General features: G+C 42.7%; 2 protein-coding genes across 8 annotated transcripts in view; both read right to left on the bottom strand.

The window, feature by feature from the left end:
* Positions 1-1,248, bottom strand: part of RALGPS1 (Ral GEF with PH domain and SH3 binding motif 1) — a 75,591-nt gene extending 74,343 nt beyond the window's left edge. For all 3 annotated transcript variants that reach the window (XM_071453839.1, XM_071453840.1, XM_071453841.1), the window contains exon 1: positions 1,093-1,248. The gene's annotated coding sequence lies outside the window, so the exon portion shown is untranslated. The remainder of the gene's footprint in view (positions 1-1,092) is intronic.
* Positions 1,249-4,518: 3,270 nt separating this feature from the next.
* Positions 4,519-19,165, bottom strand: ZBTB34 (zinc finger and BTB domain containing 34). 5 transcript variants are annotated; one of them, XM_071454260.1, is made up of 4 exons: positions 18,746-18,834; positions 12,359-12,423; positions 11,298-11,412; positions 4,519-10,666 (listed from the first exon to the last, which is right to left on the bottom strand). In XM_071454260.1, the coding sequence occupies exons 3-4, from the start codon at positions 11,336-11,338 to the stop codon at positions 9,145-9,147; spliced, it is 1,563 nt and encodes a 520-aa protein (XP_071310361.1). In that variant the 5' UTR covers positions 11,339-11,412; positions 12,359-12,423; positions 18,746-18,834; the 3' UTR covers positions 4,519-9,144. The 5 variants fall into 5 exon arrangements, with proteins under 5 accessions (XP_071310361.1, XP_071310360.1, XP_071310363.1 ...); XM_071454259.1 differs by having other exon boundaries at positions 12,359-17,218; positions 18,746-18,832; XM_071454262.1 differs by lacking the exon at positions 18,746-18,834 and having other exon boundaries at positions 4,519-9,324; positions 9,607-10,666; positions 12,359-18,707.
* Positions 19,166-20,034: the final 869 nt, after the last annotated feature.

Below are 20,034 nucleotides of genomic sequence, written 5' to 3'. Positions count from 1 at the left end.
AACGAACAAACAAGTGTGTGTAGGTCTGCCCTTTACAACAGCTTCTTGTCCTTCTGAGACATGAAGAATATCTACCAGGCATGGCATGAATATTCAACAAGTGAAAAAATATCTGACTATCAAAGCTAGACATAAAAGACAAATTGCAACATTCATAGATAAGGTTTCTGAGGCAAGGAATATTCTTTTGTATTTCAGAGACATCAACGCATTTCAATTTTTTCAATAATTAGTGTGACACGAATACATATGCTCCATTTAGTTGGGTTCAGATCAACAAGCCACAGACAAAAGGCATGATGTACTTCTACTACCAAAAATTTCAACATCCATTCCTCCATCCACGACTTGCCAAGGCCCCAGGCTGACATAAGCCTGCAGAAGCTAGACCAAAAACTATCTGAAGTGAATTGAAAACAGATCGCAGTAAAGGCTCTGAACAAGATCCGCACGGTTTCATCCACATGATATGCAAATAGTTTTCAAATTTATTCCTAAAGACACAGGAGAACGTAGCCAACCCTAGGTGGTTTCCATCTGTTCCCCCAGACCCCACATCCGTACCAAGGCTGCTCCCGCTGCCGCCCGGATTCGCGCCGCGCAGCACCGACTGCACGTGCCCGCCCCGCCTCACCGCACCGGGCCAGCCCCGGAGCCCCGCCGGCGGGCAGGGCCGTGGGCACCGCCGGCCCCGCGCCGGAGCGACAGCGCCGGGCGGGGAGGGGCCCGGGCCCCTTTCCCAGCGAGGCCGAGGGGCTGGTCGGGCGCTCGCAGAGCGGGGAAGCGCCGCCCGGCCCCGCCAGCGCCCAGCCCGCCTCCCGCGCACCTGCCGCGCCCCGCGCAGGAGGGGCCCGGACCCGCCACGGCGGGCGGCGATGCGGCAGCGCCCCGCGCCGCCCCCGGGGAGCCGGGAGCCGCCAGCCTCCCGCTAGCGGCGCCTCCGGAGGGTGAGCGCCCGTCTGGGCCTGTCGCCGCAGAGCTCCGTCCGCAACACACGCCCGGAGCGGGGCCGGCAGAAGGCAGAGGGACGAGGGGCTGTGGCGGCCTGTCCCACCTTTTCTGCCGGGCACACGGAGCTTGTCCGCAGCTCACCTGTTCGGGACTTGATGCCCCCAGCAACGCCCACGAGCTCTCTCGGTGAGAGGGAGGCACCCTCAGCGCCGCCGGGGACGAGGCCCGGCCCGGCTGGGGACCGCGGGGCGGGGCGGGGGCGCGCGGACTGACGCGCGCGCCAGCCAACCGGCTCCCCGCGCGGGAGCGCGCACCAATGGGCCCGGGCGGGGCGGGAGCGCGCGAGCGCAGGTGCTGCGGCGCCGTCCTTGGCCGCGCCCGCCCCGCCCGCGCCCCCTGGCGGTCTCAGCGCCGCTGCGCAGGTGGCTCCGTGAGAGCGGCGGGAGCCCGGGGGTGCGGGCGCGGGGCGAGCCCGGGGGTGCGGCAGGGGGCGAGCCCGGGGGTGCGGGCAGGGCTTCCGAACAGCCCGAGCGTCCCTCCCGGTGGCGGCCCGGCCCCGAGCAGCGCGTCTGGTCGCTCCCGGAGAAGAGTCAGTGAAGTGCCGGTCGTTCGCGTCCCCTCGCCGCAGCATGGGCTGTGCCTCTCCCTTCCCGAAAGGTCCCGACGAACCTTTCGGAACCACCAAACTAAAACCGGGGTCAGGTTCAGGTCCGGGTGATGATGCTGCGGGTCAGTGACCTTGTGTGTTCTTCCAAGGCAATCAAATAGAGCTTTGTGGGCTTCTTGGTAATTGAGAGTGGTACTAGAAGCAAAGAGGCAAAAGGATGGTGCACCTTTCTCTGACTTACAGCTTCTATAAAAGCTATGCTCAGGCGCAGTGTGTGTAGGCATCGCTACAGGAAAACATTGACTCTGTGGACTGGTAGGTACATGCAGGATTCCACTCAGCCCATCGGACTGGCCTGCAGGTTTGCGTGTTAGAGAACAAAAGCCTAGTGAGGGTATGCAGAGGAAGCTTTGAGATACTGCATGATGCCCCGAATACATTTATAAGGTGTCTTTCCAATTTCCTGGTTACCAAAGGTTTTCAGTACCTATCAAACTCAGAGCAGTTTAAACATCTTCAGACATCACAACTAAATGTATATGAGTGCGCTTTTCAAAGCAGAAAAATTCAAATTGAGAATAAATTGTAAAAATAACTTTAAACATAGATTTGAGATCTGTTATGAGTCCTGATGCTCACAACACCAATAACTATATCAAAGCCAAAGGCACTACTCAGAAGGTATTCTCCCTACACTTCCCTGCCCCTCAGAAAGGCTAAAGAAAATTAATTTCATATGAATCTCCAAACATTTAATTCTTATTTGAGTTTATCCTATTGGTGTACTGCCAAGCAACACACTTTCCTCTAATATGTATAGCATCAGTTCCCACTAGAGCAAAAGTACAGAATTGTCTGGCAAAATATTTTCTTCTCTGTCCTGTATCACTGTGCCAGAACATTAAAACAGCAATCCATGTGCTACAGTCTTTGGAAAATATACATTAGTTACTAGTATTTTTACAGGAATTTGGAAAAAAACTATCTGAAAACCAGTTAACTTCTTATCCAAATGATTATGAGATTCTGACAGAGTCACCAAACTGACACTTAAAGTACTGTAAAATGGTGGTGTCCACTGCCCAGGTAGGTCTCATGCAGCACAGCAGGACAGCCTCTGAAATCCTGGGTATAAACACTGCTCTGCTAACAACGGAATCACCCAGCACCTGCTCCTCTTGAAGGGGTCATAATGAGGACTCGAAACTTCTTTTTTTGTTCCTATTTTAGGTTTCTGCTATGTACAGTGCCTTAAATGACCCCTACATCATATATTTTTAAAAATAAGCCAGCACCCTCTGGTGGAAAAGAATGCACAGACAAGGAATGTTACTTTAGACAATGGCATCAGCCATATAATTTCCCTAAATTTTAATGAAATGTTTCTGTCTATAATTCAACTGACTTTTGACATAATATTAAATTTAAATTTTTCCTAAACCCATGCACAATACAAATGTACTATGCTATTTCATATAGCTCACGAAATGTAACATCCACGGAATTTGGCTTCATTTTCTCTGCATGATTATTGCTGGAAGAGTATAAATTCCGTATGCCATATTCATTGGCTATTCTACCTTTCCCTCAACCTGTTTTCAAGAAGTCTGCATTATGAAAAGTTAAGCAATGGGGCCTGCATCTGCATGTACACAAAGATCAGGTGAACAAAACTGGTTCTTTTCAACCTAAACCAAGTTTTTCCTGTAGCCACCTTAACAAAACTTTTTCACAAAATCTTTGTCTTCTGTTTTCTGCTGAAAGTGGTATTTTGTAGCACTTTTTAAACAAGTATCCAATCTCTGGGTCTGCTTTTCCCTTGATGCTGAATTCAGATGTGCCAGCTACGATGAGAGAAATTCAGCTATATCAGAACACTCACAGAATCAGAATGATTTAGGGAAGGGATTTAAAAGCTCATCTCATTCCACGTCCCTGCCATGGGCAGAGACACCTTCCACTGGACCAGGTTGCTCCAAGCCTGGTCCAGCCTGGCCTTGGTCACTACAGGGATGGGGCTGCCCCAGCTGCTCTGGGCACCCTGTGCCAGGGCCTCGCCACCCTCCCAGGGAACAATTCCTTCCCAATATCCCATCTAAGCCTGCCCTCTGGCAGTGGGAAGCACTCCAGACCCTTGTTAAAAGTCCCTCTCCAGCTCTCCTGGAGCCCCTTTAGGTGCTGGAAGGGGCTCTGAGGTCTCCCCAGACCCTTCTCTTCCCCAGATGAGCAGCCCCAGCTCTCCCAGTCTGGCTCCATAGCAGAGATGCTCCAGACACCTGATCATCTCAGTGGCCTGGATACCAGTGCAACAGTATGTTTATCCCACTCCTAAGAGTCAGGTCTTGTTTACCCCATTCTGCATTACTTGAAGTTTCAGACCTTTATAAGAAGGGGATTTGAAGGGAGGTGTTGAAGGCTGGAATACTCTGACACCAACAGGGACTCAGGGATTAACCCATGCAGCTCCAGTCCCGCCAAATCCCACTGCCAGTCAAGATAACCATGGCCTACAGCTGCACTGTAGGGGGGATGCTCCTGTTAAATTCAACGTCGAGGGTGAGGAGGAGTGTACCTACACTTGCTGGGAACAGCATCACCCCTACTGATGTCGGCAGCAGAACATAAAATGTAAATGCTGCTGAAGGAACGAAGCAGGGTGTCCCTCCTCAACAGACCAGCCTTGGAATGGCATGGATGGATTGCCACCACCTGGCTGGATTTTTTGTTTTGCTCTGAAAGTTGGATGAGGTTTTGGAGTACACAGCTCAAATGATCATCTGTTCAGAACGAAGCAATTAATGCTGGCAAAACAGAGAAACTTCAAGAGTAGTTGTTTCTAATGACTTGATTTCTAGTTGGTAGATCAGTATTAAAATGCTTCTTGTAACAGTTCAGTAATAGCATCTAAAATGCAAACTCCCAGTAATTAAATACCTAAATGTAGACACTGACACCACAGATTTGCTCTAGAAGCATTTTAATTTACAAACAGCAATTCCGATTGACTTTATACCATAAAAAAGGCAATTTACAAGCAAGAAACAAATTCATCAGAACAAAATAAAGCAGCACAGAAATATTCATGTCACAAATCTAAAAACAAAGTGAATACAAGAGTAAAATATCATCTGAATAAATATTTTAAAGTTCATGCTGTAAAATAATCCTTAATGGCAAGTTACTAATTCTTACAGCATCAGCTTAGCTAGCTTCATTTACTTCACGTGGCGATGAAGTGCGGAGGTGTGAGGTTCCCGGTTTATATTGCAAGATAATGACACCAAGTCAAGTCATTCAAACTGTTCAATTATTTATCTTGAAAAATAAGCATACAAATAAAATTTATTTTAAAATACAAATTTTCAGTCAGAAACAAACACTGTTAAAATCGTGCAAGAGCTCTACCTCTAACCAGATCTACAACCAGAGCTTCTCAGGCTGAGTTCAAAGGCTGAATCCCCGGCCTGTGGGAAGGGGATTCAGCAGTTCTGCATCTGCCATAGCAGGAGTGAGCTACAGGAGCAGGAAGCAAACCTGCTCGGTCAGTGATACGTGGCTTCACATCCCCTGAAGAAATACAGGAACACACGTCCCAGGCTTACTTATTTGTTTCGTTTTTGTTTTTTTTTAATGTAAACTTGCATAACTTAAGTTAATGCTGCCACAGGGATGTGCAAGTAGTATTAAATCTACAATATTAAATACAAGTATTCTGGCACTTGATAAAACATATGTAAAATGCACACAGATTATAAAGTTTGAACATTTTGAATGACTTTACTAAACTTCCAATTTGATCACTGAGTATTATGAAATTTACAATTCATGAAATAAAGAGATTCATATAAAGAATTTACATAATTCCCCAAATACTTTGAAATATAAAATTTAATAAATAACCCTGACCAGTCAAAAAGCACCATTCAAGGGTAAAATTCCCTTGGAAAATAGATTAGGTGTTGCATATTTGAGTCCCTTTCAATGGTTTCATGTAAAACCTGTTTAGAAAAATGACAATAAAAGAATCACAGTAAACTAATACAAAAATTAAAATAATATATATATATTTAAAGGTAAAGCTTATTCAGTATTTTCCCAGCCCTTGATTTTATTCCTGTTGTTCTTCCCATAATTCAGCCTAAACATTATGAGGCCTCATTGTTTTGTCCAAAGTAAACCAAAGGCTTCAGCATAAAACATGAATTTATGCTGGGGAAGACTGCATTAAAACTCTAAATGTAGGCCTACAGTCTACCCTGCTGACAGTGAACTGACAGTATCCTTTATGCTACAGAAAGATTTCACACTCAAAAAGCAGAGCCAATCTTGAGGCCTTAGTGACCAAACTGAACTTTTAATACACTTGTAAGTATTTACAAAGCTATTTTCTAAACGTATTTACAAGTTTAAAAAAAGTAATATGGGAGATAACTGATAAAGAAAACTAAAATAATAGTTTTAAACAAGAAACATTAGCAAAGGTATAAAATCCTTTATTTTCACAGTTTGTCAGAATAGGTTAAGCATCTAGAGGAAAGGACACTGTCACTGTTTTCACATTTGTCTAGAATTAAAAAGGTAGATTAAGAAGAGACTCAATTATGAACCAGCCTGTATAATTTCATTACTTATTTTGCTGTCAAATATTTCTTCACATATTCTATTGACTTCTGCATTTATTGTAAATGAAATGCGTAACAGCCCTGTGCTAAGAACCGCACAGACACGAGACACGGTACAGTGTTTCCAGCCTCTGCTAAAGGAATGGCACCGTGCTCAGCGGCCGTGCCTCGTGCCTGTGCCAGCGCTGATGCTGGCACCGCGCTGTGTGACAAGGCACAGTGGCAGTGCTGCTGCCAGGGGTGCCGGTGGTGTCTGGCAGAGCCCGGGCGCGCGGCTGCGCCGCAGAGCTGGACTATGGCTTGGAGGCAAGAGCGCTGCCCGCGCGGGGAGGGACTTGCACACTGCTGGACCACGGCTTGGAGAAAAGCGGATCATTTCCTGCCCCTTAACAGTCTGTTACAACGGTTTGAACCTGAACCTGTACAATCAACGTGATGTTGTTTTCTTGTTTGCTTTTGTCTGAGACAATTTTGGATAAGTCACTCTTTGGTAAACTCAAACCATTTTAATACATTTACAAATACAAAGAACTAGATTTAAATAATGCTAAGATTGTGACACAGAAATTCAAGAAATATAAATTTGTACCCATATCCTGCTATCCTCAAGTCATCCTTCCAGGGAAAAATTCACACCAAAGGCACCACAGCACAGGTTCAAGATAAAGGGTTAAGAATAACTATACATTTCTTGGATTTTGCATGTCTCAAACTTAATTTACCAAAACACACTTTTTGCATTTAATTACTTAAAACAAACACTCAAGGAAAAAACTGTATCAGAAACACCATGTTTTTAGGTGAGTAAACATACAGACTACCTGCCTTTAGACACAGACTATCCCTTCCCTCACTGGAAACAAAATTTCTGTTGTTGCTTCAAGGAGAGAAGCGTCTCCCCACCCCCTGCCTCTTTATTTAGGCAGTTTTAGGACAAAGAGGCAAATGATGTACTTAATTTGACTGAAACTACTCCAATGGAGCAGTTGGAGGTTATACTGTAAATCCATGTTTGAGAGATTAATTCTTATCGCAGTGTGTCACAATATGAAGAACTAGTGTATTTAATAAAGCTGCTGCACAAATATGTCCCAGCTTCACAGAGGCCAAAAAGTTTTACAAGATAGCAAACCTACCTTTTTCTTTCCAATAATTTAGAAATGCACTTTCATTTTCTAATTTTTGGGAGTTAAACAGCACGTTCACAAATGGATTTTCAGTATCAGCTAAACAAACATAAGACCCAATAATATAAAACCTGTATTCTAAAGAAGGATGTGATTAGTTTAATAACTAATTCTGTTCATCAGGTAGAATGTTAAACAGTAGTGTTTGCCAGCCCATGCTTTTGAGGTCTTTTAAGCCATTGGTTTTTTGTGGTATTGGGTTTTTTCTTTTTTTTTTTTTCCTCTTTTTTTTTTCCTTTTTTTTTTTTCTGTTTAGTTGGGATCTTAGGGAAGTTGGTTTGTGTAGGGGGGCTTTTGTTTGTCTGCTTTTGGGGATTTTTTTCCCTTGACCATTATGTTTCACATGTTATATATTATACTGACCTAAATAATGAAGTTAGCACCATATTAAAAACACGTATTTGGTGAAACAAAAAAGATTTAGAGTATTTTTAAAGTTGTTGGTAGCTTCTTTATAGAGAAAAAAACCACTGAAAAAACAGAGAAGCCATAGCAACTCTGTGATACTCACACATGAAATAACATATTGCTCAAAATTCCCATAAAGTATTTGTTTTTCTATACAAAAAAAGTACAAATTCCAAGTGCTGGCATATCACCCGGAAATTTAAGTAGGAAGCCAACGTGCACCTGAAAGCAGCTCTCTGTGAAGAGACCTATTAAAATACTGCTTGGAAATACTGTGATTTAAACTACATCTCTCTCATGTTTTAACCAACCATGAAGAGTGATGAAGTTAAGTTTAATTACCTGGTACGGTTCTACAGTACAAAATGAAGGTAGATTCTGAGGCCAGTAAAAACCCATTTTAGACCACAATGCTACTTTTAGGTTTGCTAATATTTTTTTTTAATATATAGATATATATATATGTGTATATCTATATATATATAGATATATCTATCTCTATATATATAAAAAGGTCAGCACCACAGGTTGTCCAGCTTGCATTCTAGACAACTAACAAAACCTTTCAACAATTTAACCATAGTTAATAGATTTATGGCATTTGGTTTACATATGTTATAAAGCAAAGCTATTAGAACAAGGTAATTCACTTTGCTCACTTTTGCACACAAAGTAATAGTTTAATAAAATGAAAACCAAACAACATTTGTTTAAAATCAAAACCATCCTCCCAAAGTCCGAAGTTCTAAGCCCTAAGCAGAGAGGAGTCCTAACGGTTGATAGAGTGGCATATGGTATTAGCCTTGACACAGAAAAGGGAAAGTGAAAGCATTTTATATATATAAAGCAAATTTATATATATAAACAGTCTCACTACCAAAACCAGTTAGTAAGAGTGAACAGATTTCATTGTGACAGGAGAGGAATCAAAGCTGTAATATTCTCTCTCCCAACTGCTGTGTAACTCATTACCAGCAACAGGATTTAAGAAATAAAGGAAATTACAGCTTCTTTGAACATTCAGCAGAGCTGCCAATCTTATTCTAATATCTTTCTCCACTGGCATTTGTGTCTCACCAGATCAATCAGCAGGGACACTTCACCAGACTCTTCCTAGCCTTTCCCCAGTACACTGTCTTTATATTCTGAGCGTCTTCAAATACAAAAAAACAAACCCCAAACAAATCAGCCTCCTTCAAAAACAAAGAATACTTCTGAAGTCTTCTCCAGAAACCATTTCTAACTGATTTCCAGAAGGTCAGGGAAATGAAAAGGCTGTTATACTTGTACTGAAGATTACTAAAAGAATAAAATACTTTAAAAATACATAAGTAATGTGCTTGTCTGTGTTTCACTTAGATATAAGATTTTAATCAGATGTGTTAGACATTGCATGAATTTCCATACTAGAATCCATGGCTTCAGAAGCTGAAGCATCGTTATCTACTTTCTGTTCCACAAACGCTTCTGTTCTGTCTGGAGACTCAACCCTGTTTCTCACTTCTGTAACTCCCGGGTGATTTTTTCGCAAGTGCTGGTTTAGTGTACCCTGGAAAGGAAAACATTTTCCACAGATCTCACAGCGAAAGGGTTTGTCATCTGTGTGACCACGAATATGATACTCAAGTTGGTCCTTACGGGTATATTTCTTTCCACAAAACTTGCACACAAAAGGAGTTATTCCCATGTGCAATCGCATGTGTCGGTCAAGGCTCCCTTTCTGGTTGAAAGACTTGCCACAGTAGATACAAATTAGCCTCTCATTGTATGGATACCAATGACCTCTTGCATTTCTTTCCCGTGGACTATTTTCATATCCTGGATTACTCACCATGGATTCACTGTCAGCCCCTTGCACCAAGCCCTGGACATCACTATGCAAGTGACCTGTAGGTACTCGTTTTTGGCGTGCACGACCTCCTCTGAAACAGCTCAGCATTGACCTTGAAGGACTTGTATTGCTCATGCTTCCAAAGGTTTCTGACACACCTGTTGCCTGTGATGAGGCATGAGTAAATGAATAAACATGTTGTAAGACAGACCCATAGGAACCAACATTTACTGCGACCACCTGCTCTCCATCCACCATTTCAGTGTGATATCCATCATCACCAAGGGAAGAGCTATCAGAGCAGCTTGGTCTGTCAGACTTTTCCATTTTAACTTTCACCTCTGCAATCTGACTTTCCCTTACTATCAGGTCTCCTTGGTCATGATCACCTTCAATCTGAACCTCATATTCAGAGATACTACCGCTGCTCCCTCTGTCTGAATGCCCTTCTTCTTGCAGACGACTACGAAGAGTTTTGCCTGGAGTAGTTTCCATCCGAAGGTCGCTGCCTGCTGCTGACTGTCGCACCTGAGAGCAATAGGGAGGAGATATCTCAATAGGGTTGGCAAAGTAGCTGCTGTCTTTAACGCCATTACGATTCTCTGAATTTTCTTCGGCACCGACAGTAACAGAATCAACATCACCAACACTGATCTTTGAATGAATACTCTCCAGTATCTGTGTGCACTTGTCAATGACACACTGCATCTGTAGGAAGCTAGCTGCAGTCAGAAAACTGACAACGTCCTTCAGTTGCAAGGACATCCTTCCAGTGTAACAAAAAGAAAGCAACTGTTCAAAAACATTGGGGTTTTTAATAACCGATATGGATAGGCCACTCATGGTGCTTAATGCTGAATGGTCGCGGAAATACGGAGAACTGGCAGCTAAGACAGCTTTATGGGCACGGAACGGCTGACCCTGGATGTGCACGATTATGTCACAGAGTTTCCCTTGCAAGCGGAGTTCGTTTAACTGGCTCAGAACAGTGTTGCTGTACTCCGGCACATCAAACTGAATGAAACTGCTGCTGTCCATTTCTACAGATGTAAAGAGTAATCTGAAAGAAAAATTAGAAGATTTAAAACAGAGAATGAATATGGAGTTTTCCATTTCAAAAATAAATGCTTGCAAATGTTTAAGTCACATCACCCCACTGATCTGTTAAAGGTGCATTACAACAAAACATTTAGCATAAATACTCCATATAATAAAAAAGTACAGTCTTAATCTGAAAGATTTGAAAGAAAAATGTTTGAGCCACCCATGGACTTCAAATTTTTCAAAAAAAATTTCTCTTGTAATTTTAGTTTTTTTCTTTTTTTTTCAAACCATGGTGTGAACTTTGAAGTTCATCTGACACAGCAGTCATCTCCAAGCTAGAATAATCTGACATTCAAATTTTAACCTAACTTAAAAGCCATGGGTACTTAAACAGAGGAAAATGACATTCAAAGAGGCCTTAAAGAGATGTATAGGGCTCCAAACAAAAGCTAAAGAAAAGTACTTTTCACAGATTACTATTGTAAAAAGCATACTCACACACTATCAGCCTGAGAATGTTGATCTGCAACATTACCCTACATTTCCAAGACTGGACACTAATCAAGCGCCCAAGAACCCTCAGACTTTTATTGCTATTCTAGTTCTTATTAATGCAGAAGTCTAAAGACATAATATTGCCACCATACCTGCTTTTCCAATTGAACAAACAGATCTCAACATCATCCATTGACTTCAGATGCAGGAAGCATATCCAATGTATCACAATATACTAGCAGATTTTTTTTTCTATTATGTTACATGCTGTAATGGGACACAGGAACAATTTAAATCAAATTATGAAAATTCAGGTTTCTAAAAAGAAAATTGACAAGAAATAAAATTAAAATCCTAAAAGGAAGCACTGGAGCTCTATCAGCTGACCCTCACATAAAACTAACATTCACAACCTTCAAAACCAGAACTTCTTTTCAGCAGACACAAAAAAGCCAGCTTCCTGTCTTGACATTATGTTTGACTTAGAAAACTGGCAAAACCTCTCACAGAACATTCAAAATCAAGTTATCAGACTTGCTAAATATGTTCTCTAACTTACCAGTGTCATTACCCATTAAAATGGGTAAATGGGACTTCATTTGAGTTTTTTGGCTGAGATGTATAAGTGAGAAAAAAGACATTTTCTAGGTTCTTACATCTGAGGTGGGAAATAAGGACTACAAGATGGCTACCAGAAGTGATATGACTATAGCAATCTCTTCAGAGATGGCTTTGGCAGGACAGTTCTTTTATTCAGCAAGCAAAGCTACAAAACAATTCAGAGTTTTGCGCTGATGTAAGTCAAAAATCCAACAGCACAACACATAACCTATCCCAGCTGTGGTGTAGTTACATGGCAAGATTAACTTTGCTTTTCTGAGCACCCCTGCCTGTTGTGCAGAGAATAACTATCCCAGTCCCACACGGAAGACAGGAGTTTCAGCAGTTGGATACATGTCTGTGTTACGAATGAGTGTTTTAAGGTCACTTAAGGAATCACCAGGGAGGAGGGAATGCACCATCACAATCTGTCACCTTCACTTGTGCCTGACAGGGCAGCGCAAGCTTCTTAGAAACCCAGCATATGGAACCTTTAATTTGTGGGGCTTATTAGCTATGCACAGATGCAACATCAGCCATTCCTGATTAAGCTTCTCTGATAAATTGAGGAAGAGTTTGTGTTGAGTAGAAGTGACACGAATAGACAAATTACCTGAGTCAGGAACTCTGTAGAGACCAAAAGACCAGCCTCCAGCAGCAATAATTTGGCATTCTAGTCTAGGATGTACAGAAGGTTTGTCACAAATAGACAGTGGAGTTCCTCCTTGTCCCATACTTCCCTAAGGGCTCTTACCCAGCAAAATGGAGAATAACTTACTCCTGGAGAAAATACTAAAACATAAATTGTCACCACTAGCACTGGTTCAGACAGAAGGAATGAATTAAGGATAGGCACCTGAGAAGAGAGAAGATGGACATTTTATGGCTTATGATAGAGGGAAAAGAAATTATGTTCTTTTCATCATAGAATCTCTAGATGAATTCAGGGTCCCTGGGATGCGGCCACACATTGAAAATGGACTGCAAACACATACCAGAGAAAGCATGAGAACCAGAAAGACACCAAGGAGATGGGAATCCACTGTGATCCTTGCCTATCATGACTATTAGAACACCCTATTATCTCCATATGCATATATGTATCTGTTCTCAGAGTTGTTTCATCTTTCTTTTGGGAAACAAAGAAGCTTATTTGCTTAAGATGCTAGGAGTAAACAGCACATTCTGGCCATGAGTGGAGAGGATGATGGAGTCAAAGGTCTGTAAGTCTGTTCATCAGTGTAGCAGAAAAGCAGTAAAAGCCCTGCAAGAGGGATCAAGGGAACATACAGTGTAGCTTTGAGAGCAAGCAAACAGGTCAAGTGCACACTGTCAAAAGGCAGTGCACAACAAGATTCTATATCCAGCTGCTCTTAAAAAACAAAGAGAGCAAGCTACAGCATACTCTTTTGAGTACTTTTCCACCTTAGTTCCTTCCTTTGCAGATACATGCTTCCTGTAACCTTGAAATCATCTGTGGAAAGCTGGGGTTAAAGGACAAGAATTTTGAAATACAGCAGCAGTGGACAGAAGGGAACCCTTCTTCCAATTTCAGCCACAACCTTAAATCTCCAGCTAGAGGAGAAGTGACCAGTTACCAATGGAAACCCCATTCTGGAGCAGGCCTCCCTCCCCCTAGCAGGGACAGCATTGAGGCTGCAGTAATTTTGGCAGGGTTAGTACCAGAGCATCCCAACTTCCTCATATCAATTTGGGAAAGCAAGACCTGGGGGGGAAATCTGGGCATCACACATCAGAGAAGCAGGCATCACTCGCCATGTTTTATTGGTGAATAAGAGCCAGAAGAAAAATGATCTTATTTATTTACAAAAGTCCCTAATGTCACTATCTAGAAAATAAAAGTAATCCATAGATTATATTCCCATACACAAGAAGGTTTTATTTTATTTCTATATAGGATCAACTTAGCAGTTCCATGATAAAATTCTAGTAACATTAACCAAAATAATGTTCAGCATAACATAACAATACTGTACCATAACAATACTCAATTATTCATCAGTGCTGGCAGAGCAGTAGCACTTTCAAGACAATAGTATTTATGGCTGAAACATTTCTGAAAGAATCTGGGAAGATCACTACAGTTTGAAAAGGCTAATGAGAACCCCCCCCAAGCTTTTTAACAGCTTCCTTCAAGGTGAAACATCTCCCTAACCTCTTCTCCTTTGGGGTCAGGCATATAGCATTAAAGTGAAGCAAGAAGGTACTTTAAAACACAAAAGAACTTTGGACACATCCACTGTATGCTCTAAAGAAAAAAAAATCTCTGCAGTTAACCAGACAGTCATAATGAAACTTATACACATAACATTCCTTACAGAATTAGCACAGGTGAAGAAGAAAAAGAAATCATGCTCAGTCAGAAGTCCCATTCGGTACCTTCCACAGTATCTCAGCAGGTGCAGAGTGAACCTGTGTTATTTAGGCTCAGTACAGTCATATAGAACAATAGCTCAGAATTACGACAGTTTTATTTGCAATATATAAACTTGAGCATTTGGGGGTAGTGAGAACTAAGACAACTTGAGCTGGATTCAATTATCCTTTTGGGTCCCTTCCAACTGAGAATATTCTGTGATTTTGTAAAGTCACAGCAGTGCCAGGTACACTCATTGTTAAGAAGTAATGCATTTCATCTTGCTTTAGCTTTCATCCCTGCCTGGGAGTTAGTGTAAAGTTAGGGCATAGCCCTGCAAAATTTGAGTCTGGGCACCTGTCTACAATTAGGTCCTCTCTTAACCTTTCCTCAAAAGTAGGTCAAAGTGTTTAAGGTTTTCATAGCTATTATGTATCCAAGAAACTGGCTGAAGGCACAGGCCAAAAATGCACACCAGGTCACTAAGTCCTAGAAGGGCTCTCTGTTGAGCCTCATGTCTATTTTGTAGCAGATGATGCAGTCACACTCAAAAGAATCATATAAATTCTCTTTGCATCTGCACTACATTTATTCATCAGGGTTTTATACAGCAAATATAGCCCACAAAATGGCTTTAGTAGTAGTGGATTGCTGGCCTATGTCTTCAAAGAAAAGTGTTCATTGAAGTACCTCTGAACATGAGAGGGATAAAATTTCTTATTAGATTTCAAAAGAAATTTCCTTTAAAAATTATGTTCTATGAAAACGCTTATTTAATTTAAAAAAACAAGAATAGATGTTGACAAACCACATTAGGTATTTAATTTTACTGACATCATACAGTAGCAGCGGAGAAGCATCATATAACTATAACACGAAGCTGTGTGTCTGCCAACATAGTATTAGTTTCTGCTTCTAAGTCTGCACCTGTTTAATTTCCTTCACTCACTGAAGTATGATTCACCGTTCCCACAGACAGGTGAATGACACAAATTATACTCATTTTAACTCACACTAAGGTGTGAGAAAAGATCCCTTGCATTTTCTTAAATCAGCAACAAGGAATCCTTGGGAAAAAAAACCCACATTACAAACCATTACTGTTGTAGCACATCTGAGAACAGAAATGCATAGAAAAGCCAGGAGGGTCATAATGAAAGTTAAGACAAAACCAAAACAAAGTACTCTATGATGCCAAAAATGCCTCTACCCAGCAACAAGCAGCAGGACAAGAGGAAACGGCCTCAACCTGCAGCAAGGGAGATTCAGGTTGGAAATTGGGAAGAATTTCTTCACTGAAAGGGTTGTTAAGCATTGGAACAGGCTGCCCAGGGAGGTGGTGGAGTCACCATCCCTGGAAGTGTTAAAGAAATGACTGGATGTGGCACTCAGTGCTCTGGTCTGGTTGACAATGCGGTGATCAGTTAAAGACTGGACTCGATGATCTTGGACGTCTTTTCGATTTAAATGATTCTGTGATATTCCCTCCATACATAACTGCTCAGAATACAGAGAGGGCAAGAAAATAAGCAGGTATTTGTATAAATCAGTGCACTCCTCCCTTGCATTGTGTAGGACCTAGTATTTGCACCATCTGTGTGAGAACTCAGGACATCACTGCAAATATCATTCAAGAGAATTTTAACCTAGGAATGTTACCTTATCAGCTATGATCATGGAAGTTTTTGGGCAAAAGTCTTCATCAGTCTTACTCTTTTCAGTGACGCCTTTGCATCACTCTTCAGATTTACAAAAGCCACACTAATTAACGCTAGCTGTATCAAAGGAAAACTGCCATCAAGTATGTCAAGGCTGGGGGGGGTCTCCAAGACACTCTTAAAATAACCTTTGAAAATAGGGGAGCGACTGATCATAGAACATTCTACCAGTTTATACTTCTCATAACAGTGAAATACTAATTATCCCTTAAAAGTCAACATACAGTGCTCTTGGATGGCCTTAAATAACATGCCACACAGCATTCCTGCTGTACTGAAACTCCACCCCCAAAGCAGGGTAAGCTACCTCACTGATAAAAAACTTCTAAAACGTTTAATTTTGCAGCCAATAAAAAACTCCAAAACTAAAGGAGGGTAAGAAACCCACATAATCTCCCAACAACTGAAGTACAACAAATTTCTAATAATACAAGCAGCACTATTCAAATATGTAGAATTGGTTTTTGCATTAATTCATCACTTCCTCCAAAATGCCCATTGGAATTAAAGAAGATAGAAGCAGTTTGCCCAAATTATCTGTAGGAAAGCACACACAAAAGGTGCATAAGGCATATTATTAATTGGAAAACAGCCTTGAAAGTCAGTCTGCTTCATGTCTGGTTTGGACTACAATACAAAATCTGTTAGGTGACAACTACACAACAATTTAAAACTTTATTACTTTACCTCCTAAAAATGCAGGAAATGCCCACTTCCTCAGAAACACAAGCCAGTTAATACAGGCTGAACTGTAGTTACTAGAAAACTTAGCTCTTACATTCTTGCATCCGTAGATAACAGAACGTCCAGTGAGAGTCATTATTCCTTCTCTGCAGCCAGACAGGCCATGTTCTACCCAAAGTACCGAATACCTGCAATGAAACCACAAGCAAAGCTCCTGCCTGGCAGGTGAGGTCTCTGGCAGTGCTGTGGGACACAACCTCACTAACTGCCTGGGGAGAAAAGCAGTCAAGGGAGTAACCCTTGACACTCAGTTCAGTAAAGCTTTATTAATTCAGACATTTGTCTAACAAAAATTTTAAAGTATTTATTTTTACCTCACCAAGATTCACAACACGTGTACAGAAAATCACTTTAAAGAGTGGATGATTTCAGCATCAAAATAAAATCAATTTATTTAGATGTATGTACACACGTGGACATGTATACATACGCACATGCCAGTACCAAGCAACGCTGCAAACTCATTCTCAGTGGTCAGCATGGTGCAGCAGAGATATTTTTGGAACTGCATATTTAGGATTTTATAAAAAAAAAAGACCCTCTTATTTGAGCAAATATCCACAGAAAGCAGATATGAAGTCCAAGTGACACTTTCATCCCTCATTCTCTTAACTGTCTTCCTCGAACTGCTTGCCTGTGTGGAAGTGATTGAAAAGAAAAAAACGAAACACCTATCAATGCATAAAAATAGTTTCACGTAAGAATTAGAAACCTCAATAGAAATAATCTCTAAATCTTGACTCTAGAAATCAAATTGCCACAAAAGTAGTTGCAGGCACACATCTATTTCTGAATGCAAAAAAGTTACCAGGAGGCAAACTGGAGATAAGCCAAGATCAAAAGGTGCCTTCTAAATAAAACTATTCTATGTGTCTATGATTCCAGTATCAACAAATGTATTCTGCCAGAAAAACAAAACAAAGGGGCATGTTGATGATACATACACTTCAAATCAACAAGATCTTAAAAGTAATGATCAAAAGCTTTTATTTTGTGCACAAATTTCACAATATCCCCATTATGTAATGCTAAATAGCCACATTTTCCAAATACCTGACAACTTTGAAATGCCACTTCCATTATAAAAGAACTCCAGCCTGTATTTTGAGAGTGAGGATATATACACAGCTGGAACTTTCACAAAGTGGGAAGAGAGCTCTTGAACGTCCTGATATTACAATTTTATTTACTATCAAGATAATACTTCATCACTATTGTGCATTTTAATCTGTCCACTTTCTTTTTTGGTTTTGGCAGGGTTTTGTTTGTTTGTTTTTTTAACAATAGCCATTCTTCATCAAATTGTTGACTTTTTGGCTCCGATGTTTCTTTTAAGTAATGCAATACTGTGTTCTCTAGATATCAGCAACGTTTTTTGCAGTAGATTTACAAGCTGCAAAGAACACATTTTCGTGGTATTTTCCCAGCACACTACCCGGGACAGGTGGAACTGTTTGGAGCTGTCCCTGGACAGGCAATGAAACACAAGCACATTCGGATCCAGATGTTGAGTATTCTGCAACACGTAACAACTGCAGTGCAGCTAATCCTATCGCACTTTGTCTTCCCTTGGAAACCAGGCTTACCCACTTTAATGTTTCTGAGACTGTTCTGGCTTGTTCCAAATTAATTCTCAACTCTGATTCACTCTAAGCCAATTCCAACTCTACACGCTGTGCACGCCTGCCGGGATTTGGAAAGACCTTTGCATTACGGAGATTGGGGTTTCACTAGAACTTCCACCTTCTCTGATGGAACAGCAGCAGCTGAAAAGTCCCCCAGCTCCTGGCAATGAACACCTCCCCGAACGGGGCCAAGTTCGTTCCTCTCCAGTCCGCCGTGCCGGGGATTTTACGCCCCGCTCGGGTTAACAGCAGACCCCGACACAGGCGCGTCCGCCCTCCCTCCCCGCACGCCAAAGCTGCACCAGAACCACCGACTCGGGTTACGCGACAGCTCCTACCGAGGCACGGCCGGGCGAAGGCCGCCTCGACGAAGCCGCTGCCTCCGCTCCAGGCAGCCGAACCGAGCCACGGCCCGCCGGGCCGCGGTCGCCGCCCCCGCGGGGCCTGTCAGGCGCCGGGACCCCTCCCGAGCACGGCCCGTCCCATGGGGAGCCCCGCGCCGCCCCGGGGCCGAGCGCCCCTCGCGCGCCGCTCACCTGGGGCTGTCTGGAGCTCTCACATGGCGGAACCCGGCCGGCCCGGCCCGCTCCCAGCGCCGCTTCCCGCCCGCTCCCACAGCCACTCGCACCCGGAACTGATTCCGCTGGCGGCCGTTCCGCTTCCTGGCGACGCCCCGGCAGCGGGCGGTGCCCCCGGGCCGCTCGGGAACCCGCCCCGCTCTCGGCGCGGAGCCCGGGCGCTCCCCCCCGCCGGAGTAGGGCGGAGCCGCCCTCGCAGCGCGACTCCTCACGAAGGCAGAAGGCTTTGAGCATTGGCTGGAGCCGGGCCGTACGTGGGCAGAGCTCTTCCGAGAACTCTCACGGTGTGCCGCTCCAGACGAGAACCCAGAGCCATACCCCGATGGGCAATCGCAGATACAGCGAGGGAGCTTTTGGGGGAGGACATCCCCCACTCCAGCTGTTAACTGACACCTTTATTGAGCAAAGAATTAAGACGTTCACCTGTCTTATACTGGCCTTGTCACTCACAGAAATCACTTCAGCAAGCATGTGCTAACTTTTTTTTTGTCTTATCCTGCATTTGCTTGTAGGTCAGGTAGTGCAACGATTCAGTTTATGAACCAGACAGTTCATGTACTGGTTATCATGTACTACTTGAAAACAGTCAGAGTGACTGGTGCCAGTAGGTCCTGCTGCGATATCCACCCGGTCTAACCAGACACCACATTCTGTCTTCTGGAGGTATGTCTTTCTCTCCCTTTAAGACAGAGAACAGAATCTTCATACATTAGGCATGGAATGCTGATCAAATAAAGCAGTGGTCTGGGAAGCATCCTGGCCAGGACACAAACAACAGAGTTAAAGGACACAAACACAAACTGTATTTGTTCACTCAGAGAAAAAGCACTCAAACAACTAATTCTGAACGGGCAGAAAACATTGGGCTCATTATTCCGTGTTCAGTAAGTGCAACCAAAATAGAAAATTAATTTTCTTGTACCATATTCCATTTGAATTTGCTGAAGACTGAGTGTGTTACATAAATATTGACTTCTCCGGGTATTGACTGAACATGCTTTCAATGAGAGCAAGCTCATTTTTTGCTTATGTAGTAAGCAGCGGCTGGGACAGTTCCGCAAGGACTGAGCAGATGGAGGCTGGACAAAATCAAGTGTTCAGTATAAGTACCTAAATTTAGTCAAGGAGAGAAAGAAGCCTCACAGGAAGGTAAGGGGAACTTAATCTTTAGTACTTTTCACAGCATGAAATTTCCTTCATACTTAGACAAGAAAAAAAAAATCTGTGTTATCTGTACCTACTTCAAC

This window comes from Agelaius tricolor, unplaced genomic scaffold (assembly GCF_023055355.1).
Source record: "Agelaius tricolor isolate 1412-34295 unplaced genomic scaffold, bAgeTri1.0.p SCAF_38, whole genome shotgun sequence".
NCBI lineage: Eukaryota > Metazoa > Chordata > Aves > Passeriformes > Icteridae > Agelaius > Agelaius tricolor.
Note: the sequence above shows the minus strand (reverse complement) of the source record. Positions and strands in the feature narration are given on the sequence as shown.